Here is a 19670-nt window from a genome sequence, read left to right as displayed (position 1 = left end):
GGTCGCCTGTGTTACTACTTTTAGGGAACTGTGGACCTGCATGCTCAGATGCCTCGGTATGTTAAAGGGTTCTGCTATTTACAGGATAATTCACATTTAACTTTAGTCCTCCAAAATGCATCACCTTGTCTGGATTAAAGGCCATCTGCCATTTCTGTGCCCAAGTTTCCAATCTATATCCTGTTGTACCCTCCTACAATCCTCAGCACTGTCAGCAACTCCACCAATCTTCATGTTACCCACAAACTTACTAATCAGACCACCTACATTTTCCTCCAGGTCATTATATAAAGTTATATATAAATGATACACTACAAATAACAAAGGTCCCAGCACTGATACCTGCAGAACACCATTAACCACAGATCTCCATCCTGAAAAACACCCTTCTGCCACTACTCTCTGTCTTCTATAACAAAGTAAAAAGCCTGACAACACCAGGTTTTAGTCCAACCGATTTATTTGATAATAGACTCACAAGCTTTCGGGGTCAGCCCCTTTGTCAGGTGAATGGAGAGTTCTGGCCTCAGACAGAGCATATAAAGCACAAGACAGTTTAGCTAAAGTGATAAACAAATCTACGGAGGAAGTGAGAGTCAGGAGGTATTTGGTGTAAATTTCTAACTTTGCACTCTTGTTACAGAGATTCCCCCTGATATCTTAATGAACATCAAACATTCAGCTGTACAGTACACACACTCTTCTGACTGTTGTTAAACATGTTAGAAAATGGATTAATTTCTTTTTGGCAGAGACTTGTTGCCAGATGTATGAAGTTTGAATGTTTAGATTTTCCCCATTGGGTACAATTTTAGAGCTTTTACACAGCACACATTTTCTTTGAGATGCACATCAGCTCAGAACCTTCCACCCTTTGACTGGCGAGCTGATTTGTGAAGTAATCAACAAGCAGATGGAGATAATTACGCAATATATTTTCTGTGTTGTCAAAGAAATATAAAGGAATGGTGGACTGAACATGATTTGTTGTGGCTTGCCGTCATGGGTGATGCACTAACATATGCTTCTAAAAATTACAGCTCTGGAATGTAATTTTCCATTATAATAAGAACCATGCCTGATGAGCATTTTAAATGAAAGAGTGACCATATCAGCCAGTCCCCAAAAATGAGATTATAAAATCATAACTTTCAGCATTCAAGGAAAGGCATGTAATTATTTTCAGGTCATACAAACATACTTCCATATTCCTCATAATTAGCAATCACACTGACTCATAAGAGTGAGGAATTTCAGTTTTGCAGATAGATTAGAGAAGATGGAACATTTTCTTTGGAAAAGAACAGGTTGAAAAAAGATTTAATAAAGGTATTTAAAAGCAGAAAGAGTCTGGATGGAGTGAATAGGGAGGAGCTGTTCCCATTGGTAGATGGATCAAGGATTAGAGGGCACAGATTTCAGGTGGTTGGTAACATGAGGGAGAAACCTTTAGATGCAGTGAGTATACTCAGGATCTGGAATGCACTGCTTGACAATGTGGTGGAGGAGATCTGATTGTGGCTTTCAAGAGGGAATTGGATGTCTCCCACACTGGAAAGTTCAAGTCTACAAGTTTTCAAAATACAATAGTTTTACACAGGATTCTCAAACATGTGATCTGCATGACTGGTAGAACTATGCAGGCTGCATGTCAACTTGAGTAGAGGGGGAAGGTGGAAAGGGTGAGAGGTGTTCCTTGATCTGCTCTAATTGGCACTTGTGGGCTTGAACCTTCCATTGTTGGAGACGTTGAGACAGGGAGGTAGGCCTGAAAATTTGGCGGCTCAGTATCAGGACTGATATCCGATACCTTCCTATCTCCAGTGGAATTAATTTCTGGGTGGGAAGGCCCATGGCTGACTTTCCCATTCTGCCTCGACTTGAATCCTTTAAGCAGTCAGTTAACGACCGTGTAAGGTCTCCTTCCACCTCTGCTGCAATCTTTACAACTTCTGCCAACATGCAGCCTGCAAGATGAGTAACGGTGTGCAAGCTGCAAGTCAGCTGCAGCGGGGGTGGTGGGGCAGGGATGGTTGTCCCTTGATTTGCACTAGTCTACACATGATTGAAGGTATGGACATGGAGTTGGGAAGGGGGGTGCTGGGGAAGTGTTGTGGTCACTGACAGCCACTTTTCTGCACTTGCTGCCTACCCTCATGGACCCTCTTTCCCCTGCCACCCACAACAGCACTTACCTTTCTCCTGAAACACTTTGTGATCTTAGGAGTGATGAGCAATGGCACTGCCGAGTGCAAAAGCTGACAGCTACTCTGGGGGCGGTATGGTGTATCTTGAGGTCTGCAGTCAAGAGGAAGGCCCACCACAGTCTCCTTAACTGCCTTATGGGCAGAATATTTGGTGGGCCTTTGTTCTCAGAGTCAACACAGATATCATGCTGGTTTTCAGGTCACAGATGGGGCATTAACTGAAATGTTAGTTCCCACCCACTATATGAGAACTCATTGGCCAAAATGGCATTGGGTTTTCATTTAGGGGCAATTCAAACAATCATTACAATGAAAACAAAATTCAAGAAAAAGTCAATTTGCACCTAAATGTTCCTAATGGCAAGTATGCAAGCTTCCCATGTAGTTCACCTTTCCTTGAATCTAATACCTTTTCTTTTTAGAAATACATTTTTGAAGGGTGACTCTAATTCAGAAGGTTTGCGCTAGTGTTAGCAGTGAATAGAATCTTGTTTCCAAAGGAGTCTGAAATCATTTTTGAAGAATGGTTCTCCTGGATTATCTTTAGGCAGCAAGTGCTTGGAGCAGCCTAATAAATAAAGAATGCAATTAAAAAATCTAGCTGGAATATCGTAAAACAGTTGGTGTTTTTAATCTGCAAAAATAACATGTTTATTACCAATTATCAAACCCCCATCAATGCTTAACAAACTTGGTCAAACTCATTTTGCGCTGCAATAAATTTTCAGGACAATCTTTTAATCCTCATTATAAAAACACAATATAGAGATTGTAATGTTTTACTTAAAAAAAAACTATTGCTTCTTCATGCAAAAGAGGTCGCTCATTATGTTTTTGATGTTTCTGCTTCTCGTGTGGGATTCATCCAGTGGGAGGATGTTTCTATATCACTAATTCAGGCACAGAGGTCAGGAGGCCTTGCAGGATTTGCTGATCGCTAATTTTAACTGATGGAAAGTGCTGATGAAGGGAGGCCTGCTGACCCCCACATCCAAATCTTTGATACGCACTCAACCCTGGAGGTCAGACTGTATGAGGAGTTTGAATTCTGAAAATGTATCTGCGGATATTTTTGCTGGACTATCAGAATAGCAGTCTCTGTACTACTGCTATTGCACTTACTCTGAGAAAGCAGAAGCTCGTGTTTAATGTTTATGAAAACACACAGCGTATGTGTGGAATATCTTCCATGAATGTTATATCATTCACTTATGTAATCTAATACATAATAAAATTTCTAAGTAGCGTGCAACATTCCAGCTAGTGTTGGAGTAACTGACCAGGTTGCGCGCCATTACAGGTTCTGGTTTCCTAATGCCATTGAGGAAACTGAACTACTTTTCTTTTAATGAACAGCCATATTTGCTGTGATGGGGATAAGTATAAGTAGAATAGTAACTAAAAGCCATTTGCTTCTTAGCTTAGGAAAGACACATCAGTGATGACCTCAACAAGATCCATGAGGTTGGGCTCTTGGAATATGAGCTCTTATTGAGGTAATGATTGCCTGCCCAATCAAAGAGTCTCACTTGTGTCTGTGTGTCTGTAAGTGTGACAGGTGAGGCTCCTTATGTGGGCCGGCAATCATTACCTTACTCAGGAAGCTCAAATTCCACGAGGTGAATGTTCTAAGCCTTGCTGACATCAGGTGTACCGACACTCTGGATTCTGACATCATACCTGAAGCACTCGTAGGAATGGAAGTGAGTTTGTTCATAAAGTCTAATAAAGGGACTGTGTCCTCTGAGGAGTTGTTTCAGCGTTTTAAGGCATGGTTTACAGAGGTGTCCATGGTTGTTAAATGGAGGGAATTTTAACCCAGGAAGACCTGGATGGAAAATGTTATGTATTGTAAACCAATGCACTCTTCCCCTCTGTGTAATGTGTCACATGATTATGGTTACAGCATCCAAAACGTTTGGAAGAATTTCCCCTTCTTTCATCTTGGACTGTAAGCAAGCTAAACCTATTGAATGAAGCTCCAATAACTTGTTAAGTAATGCACCATGTGGCAACCTTTTCATTTATCTTTGCTGTTAAAGTGAGCTGACCACTTTAGTATAGAACAGAAAATAAATACATATCCATGTGACCTACTTTGTAAAAGTTATCTTTTTTTAAATGGACAAGGCTATCTATGACTAGCCATGACTCGTAGCAGAGGAACTTCAAACCATCAGGGACTCAGTGCCCACGATGGAAGTCAGTGTCCAGTGGTGTATCACAAGGATCTTATTATTCATCATTTTATATAAATGACATAGATGACTACATAGAGGATAGAATTAGAAATTTGCAAATGCCACAAAGATTGGCCAGGTGGTTAACAGTGGGGCAGAGTGTCTTGGGCTACAAGAAGATACAGACAGAATGGGCAGATAAGCAGCAGATGGAATTTACCCCTCAAAAGTGTGAGGTGATACATTTTTTAGAATGAGTAATTTGCCAAGGAAATATTCAATAAATAACAGGACACCAGGAAGTTCTGTGGAAGAAAGGGATCTTGGCGTGTTTGTCCACAGATCTCTGAAGGCAAAACGGTATGTTAGTAGGGTGGTGAAAAGGCATATGGGACACTTGCCTTTATCACATGAGGCATGGATTACAAAAGCAGGGAAGTCATGTTGGAGTTTTAAAGAACTTTTGAGGCTACAGCTAGAGTACTGTGTGCAACTCTGGTCGCCACATAATAGGAAGCATATGATTGCACTGGACGGGGTGCAGAAGAGATTCACCAGGATGCTGCCTAGAACGGAACATTTAAGTTGTGAAGAGAGATTGCGTAGGCTTGGGTTTTTTTCATTGGAGCAGAGAAGACTGAGGGGTGACCTGATTGAGGCATACAAGATTATGAGAGACATGAACAAAGTAGATAAACAGCTGATCCCTTAGTTGAAGGGTCAGTCACGAGGGGACATAGGTTCAAGGTGAAGGGCAGGAGGTTTAGGGAGGATGTGAGGAAAAGTTTTCTTAGCCTAGAGGGTGGTGACAGTTTGGCATGCACTGCCGGAGAGTGTGGTAGAGGGGATGGGGGTGGGGGCAGCAGAGTGGCAGGGTGGTGGTGGTCACCTCATAACCTTTAAAAAGTACTTGGATGAGCACTTTGCATGTCCTAACATTCAGGGCTATGGGCCAAGTGCTGGCAGATGGGATTAGGTAGGAGTTCAGGTGTTTCTAATGTGTTGGTGCAGGCTTGATGGGTCAAAGGGTCTCTTCTGCACAGTATGATTCACCTGATAAAAATCGAAGCGCTGACGCGAACAAGAAGACCAGAGTGTTTCCCGTTAGTGCTGGCAATGCTGCTGAGGTGGGATTCAACTACTTGGAAGAAAAATGCTCCAACATGAAATCACACTGAGCCAAACGGGCCAGGTGTTTGAAGTTCCCAAATCAGCAATCAGCTGTTCAGCTGACACTCTGCTTTTCCTTCTTTCAGAAGAACTGAAGGAATGATGACCCAGTTTCACATCAATGCAGGAAGCATTTCATCTTAGTTCTTTTGTGAGACCAATTCTTTGGAGTTCTAACTGTGGATTTACCTCTGACAGTCTCTACTCCAGTAAGAACTCAAAAAAATTACTGAACCCTGTGAAAATTTAGTTCACCACAATACTAATTAAATATTCCACACAATGTCCATTAAAATTATGTGGTATAACTGAGTCAAATCTGTACTTTTTCCCCTTGACAGCTGTATGTCATTGTTCCATCTTTCACACATATCCATGATAACAGAATGAGGTTTGGTTCTGAAATTGTACCTGGTGCTGGAGCATCAAGATAGCACAGTACATTTGGGTTTTGAGCTTGTCTACAATAAGGCAGAGAAATAGCTTAACGTATATAAAGCCTCACGAATTTCCCAACTCATTTAATTATTGGAAGGCAAACACTCACACATGGAGGGAGAGTTACCCCAATACCAGCCTTTGTATACCTCACAGTGACTAGCTGCCCACCATCTCATGATGTTGAAAATGATGAGAAAACTGTCAAAAAAGACTTGCATTCTTGCATAGCATCTAATCAAGTCCACATGATGACACAGAGTGCCAATGGATTGCATTGAAATATTATGAACAGTTCTTATTCATAGGTGAACATTGGAAGGCGTACATTGATGAGGAGAAAGCAAAATTGTAGAGTCTGGTCCTTTAATTAACACTTCACATATATGATTTGGCATGCTTGTTAGAGTTATGACAATACCACATCTAAGGTCAATTTCCAATTCAAGGAAACCTTGTGAAACTTCTAAGAGCCAATGAATTACCAAATTAACCAATTTTCATTCAGACAAGATTTTGCATCTTCATCTTGTATGTCACCGGCACAATTATTTTGATGACTTATTTAACTAATATAAATGGTCCTTCTGAATGTCTCACTGGATGAGTGAGGAGATTGGTATAGATTTATAGGAAATAATAGCAGAGGAGATGACCATAGAGCCCATCAGATGTCTGCCAACTGGAAGAGATCCATTTTTCAGCCCTTGGTGATCAGGGTAATCAGGGTACTTCTACTGGATAATCATGTTTTAGAAGCTTCCTGTCTCCAGTCCTCCTCCCACCCCTGTCCCCACTCTCTGATCAAAATAATCTGCCCTCAACTCCCCTGTAATCCCTCTGCCTACCACTTCTAATATATGCCTCCTGCTATGACTCCTCCGCTTTCAGAAATAGGTCTTTCCATTTCCACTCTGCCAAGGCCCCCTCTTATTTTACATATGTCAATTAAATCCTTCTTCAGCTTCTATTCCAACCGATCTGATCTTGGGCTCTGACGAAGGCTCATCCAGACTCAAAACGTTGGTTCTATTCCCTCTCTGCAGATGCTGTCAGACCTGCTGAGATTTTCCAGCATTTTTCTGTTTTTATATCCAATTTTAAAGTTTGGCAGAGTTGACAAAAATAAAGTAAGAGATAAAAGGGTTTCCAGTTGTTCAAGGGCATGGATTTTAATACCAGGAGGCTGGAGCATCTGGCCTCAAACCCAGTAATTACATTTCAATTGATTCAAGGCAGCTGTAACCAGGTTCTCGCCTGCCCTGGAGCAGGCACTGTAGGCTGGGAGACTCTCATTGGGTTTGACTCCTAATCAGAATTCCGATTTTGGCCCCCTTGCCCAATTTAAAAGATGATCCCGAATTCTGGCTGTGGCTAATGGCCCCCTGCACGCACGCACGCGCGCGCGCGCGCACACACACACACACACACACCTACCTGCTGCCCGGTATCTGTAAAGAGCTGCCAATGCCCGCTATGACTGCTGACAAACAAATTCTAGAGAAATACATCAACTCATTTTAAATTTCCAAGGCAGAGCTACAGCCCGGGAGATAGTGTATCTGTCCTAGCCAGCTATGAACAAGTGTAATTATTTGTGACTTCTAATATCCCAAGATGGTTTTAATGACCAGTACCTTGTCTCAAACACAATGGGTTTCAAGTAGGTGGCCTTGTTACTTAGCCGAAACCAAGCTGTTACATGACCAAGACTTAACTTGCTCGAGTTCCTTTGATTAATAAGCTGTTTGCTTCAGTTTCTGTCTCACCGCCGGAGAGAGTAGTAACTCTACCATCTTACCATTGAATAGGTAGCAACAGAAAGCTCTGTTTCTTGGCCCTCATCTACACTGTGAACTACTGGAACATTGAAAGTCAAGCCTAATTCAACTCCATGTTCCCTCTCCACTCATGGAAATCTCAGTCCTGCATAGATGGCCCAACATTCAGGCAAAACTCTTCCAACTTGAACACGGCAGGTGTGAAGAGTTATGTTGGCACTTTCCATGCTCTAAAGCTGATGCTGCTCCATGTTGGAGCATTGGTTCTTGTAGCATGCATAATATGAATACAGATTTAACTTGAGCTGTCAACCTGTGGGCTGCCTCACCTTGACAGTCATCACATTCTAAGAACTTTTTCCACAGCTGTTCTCAGAATTAACAAACAAGAGACAAAGTATTGACTCTTCAACCATGTCATGGAAAATGCGCATGGAATGCGTAATAATTTAGATGAGTTGATCTTGCTGAATCTGGCGGGGCCAGCTCTGTTCACCTCTTGCATGATTCCTTCAATATACATAGCAACCCTACAGCTATTTTTGCCAGCATCTTGGATTCAGCCTTTTGGAGCAATAATATGTTTGAATATCTTAAGTTCCTCTAGCTAGTTTTTACCTTTGGCAAGACTGTTGAATGAATTATTTCCTTTAAAACGTATTGGAAAGTCTTCTTTGAAATGTTTTCTTCTATTTGCCGTAATGTGATGTGATGCCATAATGCAATGATTGTAGTTTTAGTACGATTTTATTAAGTTGCATTTCAGAATGAACCTCCATGTTGTAGATTGCATCTTCATTCCCCTCTCAAATGCTGTGGTAACAGTTCAGTGATTCACACTTTAATATTTTCTCCAGTTTGATGACTGAACCCCCTTGATTCCAAATATCACATTTGCAGTAAAAGTCTGTTTTCAGTCTGTGTCTGCATTCTGACAGTAATCAGTTTAAATGCTAATGGAATGTGACAGATTCTGTTTCCTTTTAAAATCTATGGTGATATCAAAATACTAATTAAGTTTAGAGAATGATTGCTATCTGCAGCATTTACTTGGTTGCTGGTTGTATTCAATGCACTTCTATTACAGCTGAAGTATTAGTATTTATTCTTGAGGTGTATGAAACTGACCCCTGCCCTGCTCAATGATCAAAATATATATAGAATTGTCACAACAAGTTCTACACCAGTTGCTTTGAATGTTAATAGGAAATCCCTAGATTTTTAAAGTAAAGGGCACTGGAGGAATTCTGGTGCTAATTCTATGCAGTTACCATTAAATTACAACCCAAATACTGCTACATTTTCATTGTAGCGCCAACATTTCTGCTGATTAGCTTAAAGAGTGTTAAACTGCTCAAAAATTTTAATTGGTATTGGGGCAGCAGTTGCAGCCAGCTACTCATCTTTCTTACACACTTTTATAATTTCCTTTAGTCTTGATCAATTTGGCAATTTTTTCCAGAATTGCAGAATTCAGTTACAGGCGCTTGATGAAGCTGTCAAAGTTCCTTATTTTGTTGTTGCTATTTTTCCCATCCTGGTGAAGAATTGGCGGGTTGTGAGTTGCTCCACACTGAGCTGTGTTTTCATTTTCTTTTGAGGCGCGCCATAAGCGATACATCTTTTTTATTTATTGATGTACAGACTCCATTTGGGACTAATTATATCACATAGGTTATCAACTTCAAGGCTCAGATTATTTAGTATTTTCCAAATTCCAAACAACATATCAGCTGCTTGGATTGGCATGTACCCAATAGATGATTTATCTCACTTTGTTTTGGCAGTTGTGCTGCATCATGCCAGATTGTTCACCGCCTTGCTGGCAGAGGCTAGACTTCATCAAATCTGTACTATGCTGGCAGTTCTTACACCCAGAAATTCAGCAGTGTTTAATTTTGGATGCTTTACCCTGCCCTGTGCCCCTCAGGCACCACAGCCCATCAAACACCCCCTGCCCCAGCCCCACCCCACACCCTTGACACTGCCTGGTGCCCAAGGGGCACTGCCCGGTCCTGTCCCCGATCACCTTGGCACTACAACGGCCTCCAGACCCACCAGCAAGGCCAACACATCTGGTCCACTCTGCCATTTGTGATCCTTGCCAGTGAGGACTTCGACTGCTGAGGGAGCGAAGATAAGTGAACCTGGACAATTGTGTCCCAGGATCATTAATGCTAAGCATATCATTAACATTTAAATCAGCCTTGTACCCTACCTTTCCTCCTCATTTGCTTACCAAGGTTTCGCTTAAATGTAACTATACTATTCACTATGATAGCGAGTTCCACATCCTCACCAATCTTTGGGTAAGGCAGTTTCTTCTGAAATTTCTGGTGATTATCTGATATTGATGATCTTTAAGTCTGTTTATTCCAGGAAAAGGAAACATTGGCCAGGGATGGGCAGAATGAGCTGGTAAAATTGTGTGAGGTTTGAGAAATCAGGATCACACCCGATTTCTCAGCGCTGGTGATATTACAGGAGCTGGATTTCAGAGAGGTCAGCCTCCTGCCATAAATTGGCAAGAGGCTGAATAAATTATTCAAATTTATTTAAATATTAATTTATATCTGTTTAGCGAGCCTGGCGTGGAATCGTCCCAGTTCACTTGCCTTTATGGCCTTGTTGGGAGAAGTTCTCTCTTTGATAAGGAAAACAACTCCCCCCCATGAACAGGGAACAGTTGTGTTGACCTCACTGGTGGAACCAGAGGCCATTGAGGGCCTCTCAGGGAAGGGGGTTGCCTTTTAGACATTGTCAGCCTGTCAGTGCCAGAGGGTGAAGCCTGATGGGGTGGAGCTTAGGGTCAAGGACGTTTAGAGACTGACAGGATGTCCTGATCACCACCAAGGGAGGAGGGCCCACTGCCGTTCTACATTGCAATAGGATGGGGTGGGGGGTGTGGCGGGGTATGTGATCGGTCTAGGCAGCAAGGGGGTGGGTAGCAGGAGTTAGATATCCATGCAGTGTGGCGTGGCGCTGGCGATCGACCGCAGGCCTTTGTGATTTGCTACTGTTTGTATGTGGAGGGGGAGGTGGTGGGTTGGGTGGTGAGAGTTTGTGATGCTGCCTGCAACTGCAGGGTCCTGACGGTTCTGTCTCTGTCTGTCAGACCCCTGCTGTTGAATTTGTGCACGTACAGCATCAGAGGTCTGCACATGTGTAATAGCTTCCTCTACAGTTGCTATTATGCATGTGCAGACACTCCCTCTGGCTGGCTGGCTGGCAAATTAAGCCTAGTCCATTACCTGTAGCTGCAAGAAGCAGACTAGCCTATGTTTTCCAATTCTAAGTACATAGGATTGGGTGTGAAAATCGCCCAAAAAATGGATCAGAAACTCTCCTGTTTTCAAGTTAGCTGGATGCTGAGAATCACTCTTGTAAAATTTTGCCCTATTTTTCAGTATCCACTCAATCAAAATGACTTCTCAGCCTTTTTTTTTACAAGAGAAAATAGATTCAGCTATCAATCCTTTCCTGACCATGCATTTCTGGTATTATGCGTATAAACCTTCACTGCACCCTCAGCAGTGCCTCTATAACCTTTCAGTAATCTGGCGACCAGAATTGCATGTAATTCTAACTGAGGTTCGATACATGCTTACCATAACTTTCCTACTTTTATATATCTCTAGAAGCAAAGCAAATACGTAGTTGTATTATTTATGGTCCTGCTGTGCTGTGGCACTACTTTTAGTAATTGATAAATTGAGGTCCCTTTTGTTCCTCACCCTGCCTAGACTTGCATCTTCCAAAATGTATTACCTCGTGTTTACTTATGTTGAACTTCATTTGCCAATTATTTGCACATTCTACAAGTTTATTAATCCCCTCCTCTAACTTACTGCAGTCATCTTCATTATTGACTATGCCCCACATCGCCCCCACCACGTTTTGAAGTCCTTCACAAATTTAGAAATTGTATTGTTGATTCCAAAATATGCATAGTGTAAATTGTGAATTACAGTGGTCTCAGCACTGAGCCTTGTGGCACACCACTTCCCAAGTTCTGCCATTCTGACTATCTACTCCCACTCTTTGTTTTCTATCCTGAAGCAACCTAGCAATCCATTTGCCACTTGTCCCCGACTCTGTTTTGCTAACATTACTCATTAGTCTATTATGGGCACGTTATTGAAAATCCAGATAAATTATAGGCAGTAGTTTACCATTATCAACTGTCCTGGTTATTGTTAATCAATAAGGTTTGTCATGTGAAAATTTCTCTTTGGAAATCTGCATTGACTGTTACTTTTCTTACCACTGATGTTAAGCTTGCCAAGATGCATGGTGGCACAGTAGCTAGCACTGCTGCCTCACAGTGCTAGGGACCTGGGTTCAATTCCCGGCATGGAACACTGAGGAGTCAGAGGTTTACAGCATGGAAACAGGTCCTTCAGGCCAACTTGTCCGTGCCGCCCTTTTGTTTTTGAAAACCCCTAAATTAATCCTAATTGCCCGCATTTGGCCCGTATCCCTCTATATTCATCGTACCCATGTAACTATCTAAATGCTTTTTAAAAGACAAAATTGTACCTGTGTCTACTACTATCTCTGGCAATTTCAACAAGACGTTCCAACTCCTGTTTTTAATGTTCTAACCAATGAAACCAAGCATGCCAAATGCTTTCCCTGCATTCTCTGAGTCTCTGCATGTTCTCCCTGTATCTGTGTGCATTTCCTCTAGGTGCTCTGGTTTCCTCCCACAGACTGAAAGACGTGCTGGTTAGTTACATCGGCTATGCTAAATTCTCCATCTATACCCGATTAGGCGTCGGGGGGATTTCCACAGTAACTTCATTGCAGTATTAATATAAACCCACTACTAAATAAATACTGATACAGCTTGTTACCATCTTACTGATGCCTAAAGTTTGAATATTCGAGCTGAAATCAATTATCAGAAATTGGCACTATAATGTTGTTCTGAAGAAAAATGGTGGAGATGGCATTCTTTCAGCTGGCTATTTCTTCACAGGCTTTCTTTGTGGATAATGATTTGGAGAGGTTGAGGGTAGTATTTGCAGCGTGGCATCAGTTACTGTAAAATGAATATTTAAATGTCTGCAAAACATTTTTGTGTTTTTCTGAGGCAAAGCTCAGTAATATACACTGTATATCTTAATTATCAGATGTGTTTCTCAACTTGCTTTAAATTGTGAGTAAGGAATCCAATTTTATGCTTCTATCAAGATTGTTATAAATCCACTTCATCCTTTGTTATCCATGGTTGTAAACATAATAAAACATTAAATTACTTCTCTATACTCTGGACAAATTTTCAATTGCAATGTGATAGCCTCCAATATTCCTGAAGAGTATTAACAGATATCCATGCAAACATGTAATGTATTTTTCCACAAAATTATATATTCAATTGATGTAAGACCTTTGGGGGATTTTTAAGTGGTGATAGATGTTTGTGTTAAACAACTTGATAGAATAGATTGGATACGTAGATACTATTGTCTTGCTGATGTTGTTTAAGCTGAAATTCTAGTTTTAATCTACTGAGGCAAATAGAGTGGTAACAACAGCTTGAATTTTCAATTTAATTAAATATTGGAATATTGAAAAGCCTGCAATGTTTCCAAAGAGGGCAGTGAGTCTAAGAGTTTTAAAAATCAGCAAAGGTTGATAAATTAATAAAGAAGAAAATAGAAAAGGTAGAAAATGATCAAGAAATGCAAGAGATTTGCAAAGGCAACAAGGCGGAGACAGGAGAAATGATAGTGGGGAAAATGGAAATGGCATAGACGTTCAACAGTAAAGACAACAAGGCACATACTGAAAATTGTGGTGATCCAAGGATCTAACACTGAACACAAAGTAATTAGTGTTGGTAAAGAAAATGTCCTGCAGAAATTCATGGGGCTAAAATCCATCAAATCTCATGGACCTGATGGCCTACATATTAGAATTTTAAAAGACTTGTGAAGACTAAATACATTAGTTTTTAGAATGGTCCCTGTGGATTGGAAAATACAAATGTAATCCCAAGAAAGGAATAAGAGAGAAAACAGGGAACTTAACGCTAGTTAAGTAGTCAGGAACATGCTATAATCTATTCAGTAACTTAGAAAATCATGGCACGATTATGTGGAAACAACTCGGTTTTATGACAAGTCCATTAGAATCTTTTGAGGGTGCAATCAGTAGGATGGATAAAGGGGAATCAATGTAGTATGATTAAGTTTTTAGGAGGCATTTAATAAGGTGCCCCATGAGAGGCCATTACACAAGATCGAGCCCCTGGGAAAGGGGATACTATTTGTATGGATTGAAGATAAGCTGATAGAGTAGGAATAAAGTGTCACTTTAAGGATCGCAGGGTGAAAGTAAATGAGTGCCAAAAGGATCACCCCTTTGCCTCGGCTATTTCTATTCTGTATCAGTGACTGATAAGGGACTAAGTGTAATGAATCCAAATTGGATCATGCTAGCTGGGAGAGTAAATTGTCAGGATGGCACAGTGAGGTCAAGAAGGGATGTAGAACTTGTATGGAAAATCATCTGCCTTGGAAGGACAAGTGGGAAAACAATATATATTTTTAAAAGGCTAATACTGATATTTGGAGGAGTTGAGTGTCCTTGTATACAAAGCATGAGCAGTTAATTTTCTGGTATTGCAAGCAATTAGGAAAACAAATAATATGTTGGCCTTTATTGCAAGGTGCTTGGAAGTTTTAAATAAAGTCTTGCTGCAATTATATATGGTGGGTTATAACTAGTGGATTTGCAGGCAGGAGGATCTGTTTTATATTTCCTTCCTACATTGCCTTACTTGGAGTGAAAAATGGGTGTGGGACCAGTGATTGGTGGGGATGCATTTCCCCATAACCCTTGTGGTGATAGGGTGGGACATCTTGCTGTTCAAAATTTTTGCCCTTTAAGCACATCTCTTTACCTAAGGATGGATATACTTATCTTAGGTTGCAATTTGCATTGATTTCTGGGGTGAGAGTGCTATGAGCTACAATTGTGTAGAAAGGTCTTACATTCTTCTAAACGCCAGAGAATATAAGGTGACCTAATTGAAAAATATAAAATTCCCTGAGGGCTTATTGATGCCAAGAGGCTGCTTGCTTTGCTTGGAGAGCGTAGAACTACGTATTGCAGTCTCAGGATAAAAGGTTGTCAATTTATAGCTTAGATGAAGAGAACATTCTCGTACAAGAGAGTTGTGACATTTTTAATTTTCTACCCCAAAAGACTGTGGACTTCCAATTGTTGAATATATTCAAGATTGCGATCAACAGGTTTTAGGTCACTGTGGCAGTCGAGGAGTGTGGGGATAAGCAAGAAAGTGAAATTGATGTAAAGATCCAACCGTGATCCCATTGAATGGTATTTCAGACTATGCTATGGGCTATATGGCCTAATTCATCTTGTGGTTTTATAAACTCAGCACTGTAATGTTAATAAGGAAATTGGTAAAATGCCTGACAGAAAAATTTCACCTATGCAATTCTGTAATCTTAGGCTGTTGTCTGTAGTTGCATCATTTTTCAGCAGGAAAAATAAATGCACTCGTATCTTATTTTCAGATGGTTAGAAATCACAGAAAAAAGTGATATGTTAAGGTAATCTTTAGAACTGTGTGAATGATAAATTTGAATTTAAACTTCGCATACACAAATCATGATTTAAAGTGTGGGTTATTTGCAGGTGATTGTGAGCCAACTTTCAAGTGGATTGCCAATAATCAAGCGGTTGTATTAGCTACAGCAGCGGCAGCAGCAGCAATGGTTACAGTTGAAACAGAGAAAAAACAGGATCTGCCTCCTGCAAATACCCAACCATATATCCTGACGTTGTCTCCGATCAAAATCCCATTCTTGACAACACATCTTCCTGGTAAGTTGACATTGACCAATTTGTTTAAACCTGTGCATAATTTTTCCAAATTTAGTGGCAGCAGAAAATTTTTTATGGCTGTCTAAAATCGGTTCAGTTGATCTCTCGTTGGTTTTCTAATGCTTTTTCATTAAATCCTGTTCGGAATTTGTGGTGTGTTTTTATCTTCATGTATCACAACAGCTGTAAGTTCAAGAAAATGAAACAAAATGTTATCTTGTGTACCTAGCATTAATAAGTGGAAGACATTCAGCTAATGACGTGGGGGTAAAGTGCAATTTTCCTGTTCGTTATAAATCTGCAACTCTTGAACTGGGGATAGATGCAGATTAGTTCTGTCGATCCTCTGTGGACAAAGAGGGACAAAAAAAAATGCATGAGACTTTCTAAATCTTCAAGTCATTATTCTGTTTATTCTAATAGTGCCTGGATTCTGGTGTTAATTGTGTGTGTGTGTGTGTGTGTGTGTGTGTATGTGTGTGTGTGTGTGTGTGTGTGTGTGTGTGTGAGAGTAGAGAGAGAGATCACGTACCCATTGAATCATAGAATCTGCATAATGCTGAAGGAGGCCATTCGGCCTGACATATTTACTGTGGTGAATCCATCTAACCTACACATCATTGGATACTAAGGGGGTATTTATCATGGCCAATCTACATAACCTGCATATCTTTGGAGTGTGGGAGGAAACTGGATGACCCTGAGGAAACCCACGCAAACATGGGGAGAATGAGCAAACTCCACACAGACAATTGCCCAAGGTCAGAATTAAACCCAGGTCCCTGGTGCTATGAAACAACGGTGCTATGAAACAGCAGTGCTAACCACTCTGCCACCATGCTGCCCACGAGTATATTGAATGTATTGTCACACCTATTGAATAAAACAATTTGGCTGTTTAACTAAGAGAAAGTAATCAAATTTTGCTGCAACAGGACAGATAAAACGTTTGTTGCGCATGCAAATGTTGGACTTGCAAATGGCAAAACGTTTTGCCATTTGTTGGACTTGCCCTCGTACTTTTAGATATTTAAATTTTTTGCATTGCAAGTTGCTGAAAGTAGAATTTGAGAACATCACAGCAAGGAAAACCAGACATCTCTGACCTGAATGAATAGGGTAAGCGTCTGTTAGAATGAAGGATTGTGAAATTGACCCAGGATTCAGAAGGAAATGCAATTTTGTGAAGGTTAATTAAATATCAAATTGGGTAAAGAAAGAGAACTAAAGGAGAATAAAAGATATCGACAGAAAGAGACAAGTTTAAAAAAAAGTTGCAAAATTTAAACTGTTACAGGTTTAAAATCTCCCAACAAATAAAAGACAAAGGAATGAAAAAAAGAAAGACTTACATTTTTATTATGCTTCACACGATTGCAGGATGTCTCAATCTGTTTCACAGCCAATGAAGTACTTTTTGAAATGTTGTAAAAGTAGAAAACATGGAAGCTAATTTGCGCTCAATAAACTCCCAGAAACAGCAATGTAATAATGACGTTATAATCTGTCTTTTATGATGCTCATTGAGGGACGAATGAGATTCTGTGCTTGTAAAAGTTAATTTTTCAGAACGAGAAAACATTGAGAGCATTTTTGACATTGAGACTTCTTAAACTGTTTTGAAAAAAGGGTATTTGGGCTGAAATGGACAAGCCTTACATTTCTTAGGCAAGCTTAATTCATATCTATATGCATGTATAGAAATTTCATTCCATTACATTTGAACGAGAGGCAAGATGTTCTTTTCACGTACTTCGTGGAGGAGCAGCACTTTATATATTTTCACATTTAGCTAAGCATCTGAACTTGTACGAAGTTGCTGTTTGATTTGCACATAAGTAATGGCTTAATGCTGTTAGTCTCACCATTAAGTTCAAGCCCAAAATGTCCTGGGTGGGACTTTGCTACTGCATGTGCCCCAAGACCAAAAATTCCCCCCTCCCCCATGGTCAGTGGGCCTTTAAATGGCCCACCTAATTTTCTGTCCTGTCTGCTGCCATTTCTGCAGCAGTTGGGACAAGAAAATTCTGCCCTTGATTTGTCGTTTCAGAAAAATAATTGAAAAAACAGCCAAGTTTTTAATTGTTTAGCCCATGTGAACCCTTTCCAAATTTATAACAATGATTTGGACTTACTTATGTAATAACTTACTTATACTGCTTGCTTACGTTATTAATTGATGTTGTAAATATACCTGTGAGAAAGTTTCTATGTTTTGAAAACTGTCCAGCATAGCTGATATTACCTGTTTTCTGAATTGGTGTGTAATATTGTGAAATCCCATTTGGTATCTTGTTGATTAAAGGAAAGTTGTTTGCCATGTAGCACCCGTCTGATACACTAAATGCTTAAGATGAAATTTCAGATTATAAGAAACATGGTACGTCAATGAAAAGTCTTTCACAGTGAGAATAAGGAAGAAGTATTGGGTGCAAACACAGATCAAAACAGCCACTCGTTGCTTCACCCAGGTCCATATGTAAAGGACTGTGGTATAGAAATTTGTTTAGATAGGCCCTTTTCAGGTAATAATACCGTTCCCTTTTAAATGCCTCAAGTGAAACTGCCTCCAACATGCCCTCAGACAGTACATTTTAGACCCTAACCACTTAATAAGAACATAAGAAATAGGAGCAGGAGTAGGCCATCTAGCCCTTCAAGCCTGCCCTGCCATTCAATAAGATCATGGCTAATCTGTTGTGGCTCAGTTCCACTTTCCCACCTTCTCCCCATAACCCTTAATCCCCTTGCCTACCAAAAACCTATCTACCCACGTCTTAAATATATTTAGCGAGGAAGCCTCAACCACTTCAACGAGCAGAGAATTCCAGAGATTCACCACCCTTTGAGTGAAGAAGTTCCTCCTCAACTCTGTTCTAAACCGCCCCCCCCTTTATCTTGAGGCTGTGCCCTCTAGTCCTGCTGTCCTTTCTGAGCGGGAAGAGCCTCTCCACCTCTATCCTATCCATCCCCTTCATCATCTTATATGTCTCAATGAGATCTCCCCTCATTCTTCTAAACTCTAACGAGTACAAGCCTAGTTTATTCAGCCTCTACTCATAGCTCAACCCCCTCAACTCCGGTATCAGCCTAGTAAACCTCCTCTGCACTCCCTCCAAGGCCAAAATATCCTTGCATAAGTGTGGCGACCAAAACTGCACACAGTACTCCAGCTGCGGCCTCACCAGTGCCCTGTACAGTTGCAGCAAGACCTCCTTACTTTTATATTCAATCCCCCTCGCTATGAAGGCCAGCATCCCATTCGCCTTCCTGACCACCTGCTGCACCTGCAGGCTGGGTTTTTGCGACTCATGCACAAGGACCCCGAGGTCCCTCTGCACTGTCGCATGCTGCAGTTTTTCGCCATGTAAATAATAGTCCTTCCTACCATTATTCCTACCAAAGTGGACAATTTCACACTTGCCAACATTAAATTCCATTTGCCAGTTCCTGGCCCATTCGCCCAGCCTATCTAGATCCCTCTGCAGACTTTCCACACCCTCCACACAATTTGCCGTTCCACCAATCTTGGTGTCATCAGCAAATTTCGACACCCTACACTCGGTTCCCTCCTCCAGATCATCTATATAAATGGTAAATAGCTGAGGCCCCAGCACCGACCCCTGGGGCACTCCACTAGTCACCAACCGCCAATCCGAATAGCACCCATTGACCCCCACTCTCTGCCTCCTATTTGACAACCAATCCCCTATCCACGCTAACACCCTACCCCCAACTCCATGCCCCCTAATCTTCTGTAACAACCTCTTGTGCAGCACCTTATCAAACGCCTTCTGAAAATCAAGAAACACCACATCCACCGGCTCTCCTCTATCCACCGCCCTAGACACATCCTCATAGAATTCCAATAAATTCGTCAGACACGACTTCCCCTTAACGAAACTGTGCTGCGTCTGCTCTATCAAACAATTCTCCTCAAGATGCCTCGCTATTTTCTCCTTGATTACGGATTCAAGCATTTTACCTACAACAGACGTTAAACTAACCGGCCTATAATTCCCTGCCTTTTGCCT

At 41.0% G+C, this 19670-nt stretch overlaps 1 protein-coding gene across 2 annotated transcripts in view; it reads left to right on the top strand.

The window, feature by feature from the left end:
• tcerg1l (transcription elongation regulator 1 like) overlaps positions 1-19670 on the top strand; it is a 636404-nt gene that overhangs the window by 54151 nt on the left and 562583 nt on the right. For both annotated transcript variants that reach the window (XM_080205273.1, XM_080205274.1), the window contains exon 5: positions 15448-15636. In XM_080205273.1, coding sequence (XP_080061399.1) covers positions 15448-15636 — 189 coding nt within the window. The remainder of the gene's footprint in view (positions 1-15447; positions 15637-19670) is intronic.

This window comes from Carcharhinus amblyrhynchos, chromosome 17, assembly GCF_965287045.1.
Source record: "Carcharhinus amblyrhynchos chromosome 17, sCarAmb.v2.hapA, whole genome shotgun sequence".
In the NCBI taxonomy this organism is placed as follows: domain Eukaryota; kingdom Metazoa; phylum Chordata; class Chondrichthyes; order Carcharhiniformes; family Carcharhinidae; genus Carcharhinus; species Carcharhinus amblyrhynchos.
This window is presented reverse-complemented; position numbering and strand designations above follow the sequence as displayed.